Source organism: Coregonus clupeaformis, unplaced genomic scaffold (assembly GCF_020615455.1).
Source record: "Coregonus clupeaformis isolate EN_2021a unplaced genomic scaffold, ASM2061545v1 scaf0115, whole genome shotgun sequence".
NCBI lineage: Eukaryota > Metazoa > Chordata > Actinopteri > Salmoniformes > Salmonidae > Coregonus > Coregonus clupeaformis.
The window spans coordinates 204239-216494 of record NW_025533570.1 but is presented as its reverse complement, the minus strand read 5'-3'; the positions used below and the strand labels follow the sequence as shown (position 1 = coordinate 216494).

The window sequence follows — 12256 nt, the reverse complement described above, 5'->3', positions numbered from 1 at the left end:
TCAGAAATTAATCAGTTATTCTGCGCTCTGGCACACTCAGCCAGAGTGCTCTGAAATTGGAGTAGCTAGCTAGATAGACACAGTGAATTTGCGAACACAAGAGATATGCTAGCTAACTGGATAACAGTCGTTCAAGTTCTCGCTAGCTAACCAAATGACACCTGCATCTCTAGCTGTGTATAGCCCCTGAAAAACGATATGAGGGGAAAAAGTCAGTGCATCCCTAATGGAAGCAGCAAACAATGTACCAGGCCAGCTGTGATTTACAACCTGATAGCAATATGTTTTGGACTACCAAGAAATGTATTGGTGAATTATATTAATCATGCATTGAACTGCATCCATCTATTCTGCCAACAATGCCTTAGTGTACGTCAGGGGTGTCAAACTCATTTTAGCTCAGGGGCCACATGGAGGAAAATCTATTCCCAAGTGGGCCGGACCGGTAAAATCATGGTATATATAACTTAAAAACAACAACTTCAGATTGTTTTCTTTGTTTTAATACTATCAACATAAAACATAAAGCTGGAGCCTGAGGACAGTGTGTCCAAAATAGTACAAGCACAACATCACTATTAATCATAAAACACCTCAAGTTTATTTGAAAATTCTAAAGAAAAAGAACACACAAACACACAATGCCTCAGTGATTCACAGAACTGTTTCACAGATCACAGAACTATATCAGGGTGTCATTTCTCAGGCAGAAATGTAGATGCAAATAATGAAATCCTGTTCCCCAAACAAGTGCAAGAACCACAGAGTCAAGAATAGGTTAAATATACAAATCAAATCAAATCAATTAAAAACAATAGCACATCAACATAAAAACATATAAACATAAAGCTGGAGCCTGAGGACAGTGTGTCCAAAAGCACAACATCACTATTAATCATAAAACACCTCAAGCTATTTGAAATTCTGAGGACAAACAACACACAAACACACAATGCCTCAGTGATTCACAGAAGTATATCACAGATCACAGAACTATATCAGGGTGTCTCATGCAGCACTTTAAGTGGGGTTGCATAGTTTATTTGACTCCTGATACCTGGCATCTTTTAGCTTTCACCAGCGCATCAATATCAGGCGTCACATCCTGAGTGGCAGCCAACTTCAGGATGTGATTCAAGTGCTTGTGCGTGAGCCTTGAGCGCAGCTTTGTTTTATTTATGCTCATTACAGAGAACTTGCTCACAAAGATATGTGGTTCCAAACATGCACAACAGTTTTGCAGCGAGGGCTGTCAAGTTGGGGTGTCAGAAGAACCGATGTGGATGTGGTGGAGGAGTCAGGCGCAGGACACAGAGGATTCGTCCAAAAGACTTTACTAGTCCAAAGTGCAACAAAACAATACACGACCTCGAAAACAAATGGAGGCGAGGGAATTACGCAACATGCGTAAAACAATAAACAAAACTAACAGAGCGCAAACACGCAGCTCCGCCCGACAGGCAAACAACAACACACAATCTAACTAATACAAAACAGGGAACTTATAGGACACGTAATCAGAACACAAACAGACACAGGTGTACAAGACAGACTAAAGCAATCACACCCCGAAACATACAACGGTGGCAGCTAGTACTCCGGGGACGGCGAACGCCGAAGCCTGCCCGAACCAGGAGGAGGAGCAGTCTCGGCCGAAACCGTGACATGGGATAACCTGGCAAGAGATTCTGATAAAATGTGTCCAAGCCAGCTGCGGCAAATTTGCCCTTCAAATCCGAGTCACACTGCAAGTATATTATTTCAAGTTGGATGCTGACGGGCAGATCAGAGGGATTCACGGTTAATGGCGAACAAAAAACGTTGAAGTCTTTCTCCAGTTCACCAAAAATCTGAAAGCGTTGCTCAAACTCCCTTAACAGTCCCGTTATTTTATCTTTGAACCGCTTCATGTCTGCCACATGTTGGGTCGCGCACACATTTTTCAGACAGGGGAAGTGAGCTGCATCACCACCGGCGAGTTGCGTCTCCCACAATGACAGCTTCAACTTGAAAGAACGTATGCTGTCATAATACTGCGTGGCAACTTTGTTGCACCCTTGCAGCTGTTTGTTCAAGTTATTCAGGTGCTCTGTAACATCCACCATAAATGCAAGGTCCTGCATCCATTCTGTGGAATGAAATTCTAACACTGGTTTGCCCTTTTCTTCCATGAACTGTTCAATTTCTTCTCGTAAATCAAAGAAACGCCTCAGCACAGCACCTCGGCTTAACCATCTTACCTCAGTGTGGTATGGCAGGCCATAGATGTGGTCTTTCTCTCTGAGAAGGCTGTCAAACTGACGTTGATTCAGGCTTCTGGATCGGATGAAATTAACAGTTTGGATAATATAATAATAATAATATAATAATAATATAATATAATAATATAATAATAATATAATAAAAATAATAACCACCTTCATGACGTTATCCATCTTTAATGACTTGCAACACAAAGCCTCCTGGTGCAAAATACAGTGAAAAGTCCAAAAATCACGTCCTCCATTTGCAGATTGCACTTTCTCTCTGAACTTTGTCACAACGCCTGCTTTTTTCCCGATCATTGAGGGCGCACCATCTGTAGCCAGGCTGACAGCGCGGGACCAGTCCACTCCGACCCTGTCCAGCGCGCTGACGAGTGCAGTGAAAATATCAGCTGCTGTCGTTGTATCTGTCATCGGCACCAACTCCACGAACTCCTCGTGACGGTCAATGTGTCATCAACTCTGCGGATGAAAATGGCCAGTTGTGCAACATCTGTAATGTCCGTGCTTTCATCAATTGCAACCGAAAACGCAATAAATTACTTAACTTTTTGCTTCAACTGGCTGTCCAAATCCACTGAAAGATCGGAAATCCTGTCTGCAACTGTGTTTCTTGTCAGGCTGATATTTGCAAAAGCCTGGTGCTTTTCAGGGCACACAATCTCCGCTGCCTTCATCATGCATGTTTTTACAAATTCACCCTCACTAAATGGTTTTGAAGCCACTGCGATTTCATTAGCAATGAGGTAGCTAGCTTTCACTGCAGCGTCACTGATGTCTCGGCTGTGAGTAAACACAGACTGCTGTTTCTTCAGACCCGCCAACAGTTAATTCACCTTCTCTCTTCTCCGCTGTCCTTGAAAGTTGTCATATTTGTCGGCATGAAGACTCACATAGTGGCGACGAAGGTTATATTCTTTCAGCACTGCAACATGCTGTGAACACACCAAACATACAGCTTTCCCATTCAATTCCGTGAATAAATAGAAGGATGACAATTTTTCTTGGAACACTCTGCACTCTGCGTCCACTTTTCTCTTTTTTGACAGAGACATATTGGGGCAATGAGGGTGCCAAAGTACATAATGTTAAAAGTAGAAGCCGTAATAAATATCGCGGGCAAAACAAAGTAGCTCATCCGGACTGGCTGCACTTGCTTGACCTATTTGCTCTGCCCCGGTATAAACAGTTTGCTTGCTTAACACAATTGCTATTTCGCCATCCAGTGGACACAATTGGAACAGCAGTTTCTTTTATTGAAAAATTGCAGCTCATTTTTATACTTTACAAAATCATCTCGCGGGCCGGATTAAACACGTTTGCGGGCCTGATCCGGCCCGCGGGCCGGACGTTTGACACCCCTGGTGTACATCATGGAATGTTGAGTCAAATAGAACCTATTTTTAAAACCTCTTAAAAAGTTGGTTTTGTAGCATAAACTGGGAATTTGATATTTTTTACTAATATTATGATTTTCTGTTTGTTTCGTATCTGCAAAGTAGTTAAGATGCTGTCAGTTCCACTGAGCAGCTTCACACTGTAACCACCGGTTACCACAGAATCCTGGCTCTGGCTTATTCACAACAAATAGATGCAATCTGAATATTTAACCTATCAGCAACAGCGTGTAGGCTATGGCTACATCCCAAATGGCACACTATTCCCTACATAGTGCACTACTTTTAACTCACTACTCAAAAGTAATGCAGTATAGGGAATAGTGTGCCATTTGTTCACAAAGCAAACGATTTGTTTGTTCTGGACATATTTGCGTTAGTATGTATTTTCTGACTGACTGTGTGTTGCAGAGCCAGAACAACACCACTCCACCACACTCAGAAAACAGTCAGCCAAACTGCCTGTATGAATGGTGATGCTATATATCTAGGCCAGACTGTGTACTTGGCCTATACAGAGAGAGACCGCTGGCTGGCTCTTAACCAAATGATAGGGCTATGGAGGGGTGGTGAGTGTGTGGGGTTGACTACACAGTGACTAGCTATGGAAATGGCCTCAGTCCTGTTGCCATCTACCAGCTGACAGGTGCTCTATCTGGAGCGAACTGAAAACAGAGTGGTGGTTTAAGAGGGAATTATGCTGTTTTAAAGACAATCTCTTTTTAAATAATTCTCCATTTATAAAATGAATTTTAGAAGTAGTGTTTTCAGATGCCAGGCTTGATACCGAGTCAGTGACAATAAAAATGGCTCGAAAAAAACAATTTAAATTGATATAAATTAAAAAATATCTACTCTGGTTATAGATGTTTCATTCAATTTCACCTGCTGCTGACCTCGTTTGTTGTAATGAGCACATATTCTTGTTGATCAATTCTGTAATTCAGACCCCTTTCTGCTCTGTCCTCTGCAGAAAAGATGTGGGTTTACGAAGATTCTTCCCCAAGAGTTTGCTGGACTCTGTGAAGGTAAGAAAACCTGCTTTGCTCCCTTTCCCAATCATGGGGGAAACATATGCCTCTGCAAACAGGGAGATGCCATTGTTCGGATTGAATCAGTGTCATTACCTGGCTGGCTGCTCCTCGTAGTCTTACCCCAGAGAATAGACATTTACATTTTTTTTTACATTTTAGTCATTTAGCAGACGCTCTTATCCAGAGCGACTACATTTTTTTTTTTATACTGGCCCCCCGTGGGAATTGAACCCACAACCCTGGCGTTGCAAACGCCATGCTCTATCAACTGAGCTACATCCCTGCCAGCCATTCCCTCCCCTACCCTGGACGACTTGTGCGCCGCCCATGAGTCTCCCGGTCGCGGCCGGCTGCGACAGAGCCTGGATTCGAACCAGGATCTCTAGTGGCACAGTTAGCACTGCGATGCAGTGCCTTAGACCACTGCGCCACTCAGGAGCCCAGTTCTGCCCAAACCTCACAGTCTTGTTGGAAACTGTTCCGGTGGAATGTTCAGGCTCTCTCTTCATCCTCTCTGTTTCTTGTTTCTGCGTCTGCCCTTACAGGGCTCCAGACTGCAACCATTTAGTCACATTTTGCGACCCTTTGACTTGGCTGTCTTAGTTATTAGTTGCGCTGGTGCGATTTACACATTCTACCTGGTCACCTCAATCAAAACGTCCTATTTTTGGGGTGAATAAAACCATGAATTTGTCAAACAGTAAAGTGCATTATCCTCATGACTCCTATAATAAAAGTGTTGGCCCTGCCGCTGTGCCCAGCTGCTGGCATGAGCAAGCCTCTCACACTCTCTCTCCCCCATCGTGCACCACCAAAAATGCCTGCCTCTCCCTCCCACGGCTGCTTGCTTCCAGCACACCAAACCCCAACCCCTGTCACTCAAGCAGGCAGCACAGTTCCTCCAAAGAGAATTTAAATAAAAATGCCTAGAAAATGCTTCTCCAATAGAAAACCCAGATCACGCCTGTAGGTGATGTCATAGCGACATTATCTAGCTTAGCTCATGTGCAGAAACATGTCATCGGGTCTAATGGTCGTGTCGCGCCGAACTTCGCATGTGCAGGCCGTCAAATCAAAGGCAATCCTTCGATATACAATTGTTTTTGATGAAAATGAAAACGGGTCAGTTTGTCAATTTAGGTTTTGCCTTTAGATTTCGAGAAAATTAACAACTAAGGACACATTTTTCACTTCTCCCATTGACTTGCCAAACCTGAAAACCCCGGCCTGGTTTATCGAGTCTGCATTGCAAAGCGTTCCCAGTAGTTGGGCCACTGGGTTTAGAAACTCTGTGCTTCCTCACTGTTTATATTCTCTCAGCATGCTATCAATGCACTCAACAGATTCTTCCAAAACAAGAACGTTGCTTCTTAATATGAATCGACATGTTTTCTGTTCAGTAGTATTAGTTTGTGTGTCTTGCTCTCTGCAAAACGCTAGTTAGTTGGTCTTAGGAAGATGGCATATGCCTAAATTAATGCTAATCGCTAACTAGCTGAATAGCTAAAGCCATTTTGCTAATGCACTGAGCTAGGGCAAAGCAAACATGAACTCTAATACAGATTGCTACTAGCTAGCAGTGGTGGTGCTGTAGGTCAGGATGTTGTTTGTGCAACAGTATGTTCTGAATCAGAGAGCCTATATTCTAACATCTTTGTCTAAATATAACATAATCTATCAAATGTAATTAGGGTCCCCTGGGAAACACTGACCAACACTTTGGTTCCAGTGGCGGTCGGTGCCGTTTAAGATGAGGGAGGACAATTATTTATTTTATATGCATGGCCTTATTTTATTTATTTTACCCCTTTTTCTCCCCAATTTCATGATATCCAATTGGTAGTTACAGTCTTGTCCCATCGCTGCAACTCCTGTACGGACTCGGAGAGGCGAAGGTCGAAAGCCATGCATCCTCCGAAACACGACCCTGCCAAGCCGCACTGCTTCTTGACACACTGCTCGCTTAACCCGGAAGCAAGCCGCACCAATGTGTCGGAGGAAACACCGTACAACTGGCGACCGCAGTCAGCGTGCTTGCGTTTGGGCAGAATATTAACTGTAGCGCAGCGAGAGGCTGCATGCTCCTCAAACACTAGTTGATGCGTGGAGTGAAATAAGTGTTCTTATATTTATCTCTCAGCTGCTCATATTAAGCACAGCTCCGCTATAAAACTGAAGTAGCCTATCCAGCATCATTGAAAGACTGACCGGCTCGAGCGCACGTCTTCCATTCGCTATTCCAGTGCATATGGATGACGTCTTTTTTCCCCTGTCCCTGTTCCTGCCATTTGATAATGGACCATTCTAAATCCAAACTAATTTGACATATTAGTAAAGACAACATTAAATTGAAGATTGTCTGATGAGTGAAAATATGAACACTTAATGAGAGAACAGCTGTGCAGCCTGAGGTAAGGAATGGAGCGCAAGCTTTTTTTGCCGACTTTCTCAAATCATCAATAGCCTATAATCGCATCATGCAGCCCATATATGTTTTGATTTCTAGAATGGAAGAAATATCCATTCTATTTTATTCAGCTCAGTTCAATTATATTCTTCTTACTATAAAATCATATAATATAAAATAATGGCATGGGACTTTTAAGCATATCTTAAAGCATTTTAAGCATAACTCATATTCTGTTCTTCTAAAATACTTTTTACTCAGATCATAATGTTTATTTAGACCTGACAAAAATAGATAATGAATTTATTGTGATGGTGTATTTTAAATTGATTTATTAGACTTTTTAAATGTAGATGTTCCAAAGGCACACATCAGCGGCTTGTATGTACAGCTAAATGAACAAGCCTACAGCCTATGGCATGGTGGGATGAGGTGATGTCAAAGGAGTCAGGCGCAGGAGGGTAAATCACAGAATAACAGGCGTTATTCCGCAACCACAGAGTTACGCAGTCATGCGTCAAAAACCCTCCAGTGCGCAAAACAGGCGCACTGGAAATACAAGGCACACAGGGAAATATCCCGGCGAATCAAATTACAAGGAGCTCCACCGAGCTTCACTATCCTCCACAATAAAGAATCACACACAAAGACAAAGGGGCAGAGGGAACACTTATACAGGTACTGATGAGGGGATATGAACCAGGTTAGTGTAATAAACAAGACAAAACAAATGGAATGATGAGATGAGGAGTGGCAGTGGCTAGAAGGCCGGTGATGGCGAACGCCCGAAGCCTACCCGAACAAGGAGAGGTGGCAGCTTCGGAGGAAGTCATGACATAGTCAGATAACATACAGTAGGCCAACTCATATTCTGTTGTTCTAAAATACTTTTTTCTAAGATCATAATGTTTCTTTAGACCTGACAAAAATAAATAATGGATTTATTGTGATGGTGTATACTAAATTGATTTATTTGACTTTTTAAATGTCGATGTTCCAAAGGCACACATCAGCGGCTTGTATGTGTGGAGGCCTGGAGATGCTAAACTTGTTTATGTTAATTAATTGTAAATTACTGTGAGACCGGCAGACTTTTGCATGACAATAACCTGCTGACAAAATGTCATGACCGCCACAGCCCTAGGCAAGACAAAATATTTAAGTGCCTTTGAAGGGGGTATGATAATAGGTGCCCGGCGCACCGGTTTGTGTCAAGAACTGCAAAGCTGCTGGTTTTTTCACGCTCAACAGTTTCCCGTGTGTATCAAGAATGGTCCACCACCCAAAGGACATCCAGTCAACTTGATATATATACTGTATCGTTACCTGAAAATACATGATCTAAGTGATTGATCATTGCTATTCGGCAGTCATAAAAGTAAACCTTATTTACTTTGAAGAACTACAAAATAGTGATTTTGTCAGACAGCATAGGCAGCAGTTCTATAGAGATGAGATGATGACTTGGAATGAAATAATAAAGTAATCAAATAAAACAAATATTTTATTAAAGGAAAGTAATGTGAATAAATGATGTTTAATAAGTGATCAGCAGTAATGGGCAGTCACTACCATTATGGGACTTTTATTCATTGTTTTATTCTTTGTTGTTACAGCATTCAACCCACATAATGCACAGTGCATTTAATGTAAAAAAAAAAGTAATGAAAACCGTTATATATTTTGTAATAATAGAACCGAAACCTAACTGACCTCAAAAAGCACTAATTGCTCAGCACTATTGACTAGCATCATTCATTCCCGATAAGTCTAATGTTATAACTTCTAATAGAAACTGAATCCACTGGCGAATTGGGAGAGTGTGAGGTGATTGCCATCTAAGAGCCATCATATTTTTGTGTGGCATTGCTGCCTCATACACATTGACTTAGTTGCTGAGACACAAAGAAACTGATAAAGTAAAAGATACACTGGTACCTTGACCCCCTGACTGACAGCCGGCCTGACAAATTGGCCTCTCATCAAATTACACTGGCCTGAATCCTCAGCATACATTACATTACTGTCTGGTCCAACCAGTATACTTCCTCCCCACTCCTCACTCCCAGGGCCCTGAGTTTCTCCTGATCCACCTGTACTGACCAGAAAAAACTCCAAGGATGGCCTCCCGAGTGGCACAGCGATCTAAGGCACTGCATCGCAGTGTTGCAGCGTCACACTGGGAGTGACTGGGAGTCCCATAGGGAAGCGCACAATTGGCCCAGCGTCGTCCAGGTTAGGGGAGGGTTTGGCCGGGGGGGCTTTACTTGGCTCATCGCGCTCTAGCGACTCCTTGTGGCGGGCCGGGCGCCTGTAGGCTGACTTCGGTTGTCAGTTGAACGGTGTTTCCTCCATCTGAGGGACGCGCTGTCGGCCAATCACTGTGTCAATCTCCTGCTGAACGTGCTCCTGAATGTCGGGGTATTTGAGAAGCAGCATGAAGGCGTATCTGATAGTGGTGCTGGTGGTCTCTGTTCCTGCCAGGAAGAGGTCCAACACTGTGGACACCAGGTTCTCATAATGGAACTCCTGGTTGAGTCTGGTGAGGAAGCGGTCTATGAAGTCTCTAGGGTTGCCTGGGTCCATGGTCTCCTGTTGCTCGTGGATCTTCTTCATCACAATGCCTCTCAGCTCGTCCATCTGGCCGAATACAACTTGCTGCCGACCAGGCAGGCGTTCCATCAGCCAGGGGAAGATGTTGTACAGCTGTCCCAAGGGGCTGCTTCCAAAGCGCAGTGCGGCTGAGATGATGTTGTGCAAGGGCAGGAAGTTGTCATCCTCGTATTCAATTTGTAAGCTACTTTATTCACCAGAGCTGATACAGCGTGAGGCAGAGGGGCCTTGCGAGGGAGAGCAGACGGAGGAGGGGCATTGCGGTGTGTGTATTGTGAGCGAGTGAAACGGGAGCAAGGAGGAGGGAGGGAGAGGCAGCAATCAACCGAGCCGACTTGCGCTAGTAGACTTACTTCTAGCTTGTCATAGCTAGGTTGTTTATCATCCAATATGATTACGTAGTACCTGTCTTGACTGCATCAAACCTTGAGAAGCTAGTTGACTAAGATAGCTAGCTAAGTTAGCTAGCTAGGTTAATTGAGTCTTAATGTGCTTTCTCCCTGTCCTACAGCATTTTGCTGCACACGCTATAACATCTGCTAAACTGTGTACGCGACCAATACACTTTGATTTGATTTGACGTGCTTGCCGCCGGCCTTGGCAGCCTCTCACAGTCCCAAAGAGCAAACTGAGAGAGGCAGGTGGAGCCCCCATGGGTACTGAATACATTGCTGGAGGGCTACGAACTCCAATTCCGTTGCCGGTACCGCATCAGCTCTGGTGCCTGTGTCTCAGGGTCTTCTAGTGTTGACACCCTGGTTGACTAAATATTTCTGAATGGGTTCAGATGAAAGGAGTGTCGACCTCCATCCTTTGAACCGGCCATTACAGTTGTCCACATACGCCTCTCCCGCCGTTGCTGGTGAACCAGGGGCTTGTTGTGTTGTGCTCGGCCGGGGCAATGGACACTTACTTTCACAGACACAGCCAATGCAAAGGTTTTATCAGCTTTCGTTTGCTAGGGTGAGAGAGTTCTGGGCCAGGGCCTATCCGACCAAACTCTCACGTTGTATTGTGGACACTGTTACTGCAGCATTTCGGCTGGCTGGCAGGCCTTTGCCTTTTGCTGTGGTGGCACATTCTATTGGAGGAGTTACTACCTCGCGGGCTCTGCTCAGAGGAGTTCCCCTCACTGACGTTTGCGCCTCAGACAGTTGGGCGCTGTCTAGCACATGTTGCCCCCACCTATGTGGTCGGGAGGGCTGTTCTTCGTGTTGTATCTGCTTCCCTGGGATGGGGCGGAGGGACACAGCAACTATGATTGATCTGCTCCGGAATGGACTTTGCTCTTTGTCTGGCCAAAGACTAGTTCACCGATTAATCTTGTACTGTGATACCAAATTGGAGTGATCCAATATAGTGCTACATAACAAAGGTTATGTATGTAACCATGGTTATGGGAGGTATTGGATCACTCCAATCCTTTTTGTCTGTGATCTACGACGCCTCGAAAAAGGACACGAGGTGGAAGTAGTGCCACGGTAGATATTTAAGGAGGGCAGACGCAGTACCAGGGTTGTGGTCAATTCCACAAATTAAATTATAATTCAATTCTCTCTCCCTGTAAATTACATTTAATTCATTTCAGATTTCAGGTTAGATTTTGAAATCAGAGATAATTCAATTCCTCTGAATTCCAATGTTAGTTAAATTCCAAAAATTGAATTCCCAATTCAATATTATCCCCAACAATTTCACAAATTCAAATTCAATTCCCTCAGGCTTTCAGCCTCATCATGTCACTGTTCAGACAGCATAGCTATACTGGAAATATAGGAATACACTCTTAGAAAAAAAGGTGCTATCTGGAACTAAAAGTGTTCTCCGGCTGTCCCCATAGGAGAACCCTTTGAAGAACCCTTTTTGGTTCCAGGTAGAACCCTTTTGGTTCCAGGTAGAACCCTATTGGGTTCCACGTAGAACCCTTTCCCCAGAGGGTTCTACATGGAACCCAAAATAGTTCTGCCTGTGACCAAAAAGGGTTCTCTTATGGGGACAGCCGAAGAACCCTTTTGGAACCCTTTTTTTCTAAGAGTGTAGAGGTTGAAATTATTAAATACAAATCCTAGAGTACATTTTTGATACTATGTGCATTAATTCCATTGACTGGGAAATGTAAAAATATTCAATTCCAATTAAATTACAAAGATTAAATATTTTCACAATTATAATTAAATTACAATTTAAAAAAGTCCAAACAGTCTAATTTCAATTCAATTCCAATTCCATAACTTAAAGATTAAAAAAATTCAAATTTAATTCAACGTTGATTCTCCACTTCACTTCACAATTTCTAATTAAATTGGAATTGACCCCGGGACTAACCTGAAAATCCTTACTCGGAATGTATCCTGCGGCGCGGAAGGATACCATATTGGAGTGAGCCAATAGCTCACATAAATGTGTTTACATACTTAACCTTCATCGTTGTTGTTGTTCTTCTTCTTTCTTCTTCTTTAACCCTCCTCTCTATAGTATTTCCCTTATCTCTGTGTTGCTGTCTGTCTCTGTTGCCTGCCTGTGTGTGTGAGTGTGTGTGTG

General features: G+C 43.4%; 2 protein-coding genes across 13 annotated transcripts in view; one reads left to right on the top strand and one right to left on the bottom strand.

The window, feature by feature from the left end:
* The window catches only part of LOC121543307 (focal adhesion kinase 1), a 162139-nt gene that overhangs the window by 67917 nt on the left and 81966 nt on the right, over window positions 1-12256 (top strand). For all 12 annotated transcript variants that reach the window (XM_041853101.2, XM_041853091.2, XM_041853093.2 and 9 more), the window contains one exon: window positions 4635-4689. In XM_041853101.2, coding sequence (XP_041709035.2) covers window positions 4635-4689 — 55 coding nt within the window. The remainder of the gene's footprint in view (window positions 1-4634; window positions 4690-12256) is intronic.
* On the bottom strand, window positions 9409-11550 carry LOC121543311 (cytochrome P450 2A10-like). Its single transcript, XM_041853103.2, has one exon. It carries the CDS (start codon window positions 9782-9784, stop codon window positions 9434-9436), a length of 351 nt encoding a protein of 116 aa, XP_041709037.2. The 5' UTR covers window positions 9785-11550; the 3' UTR covers window positions 9409-9433.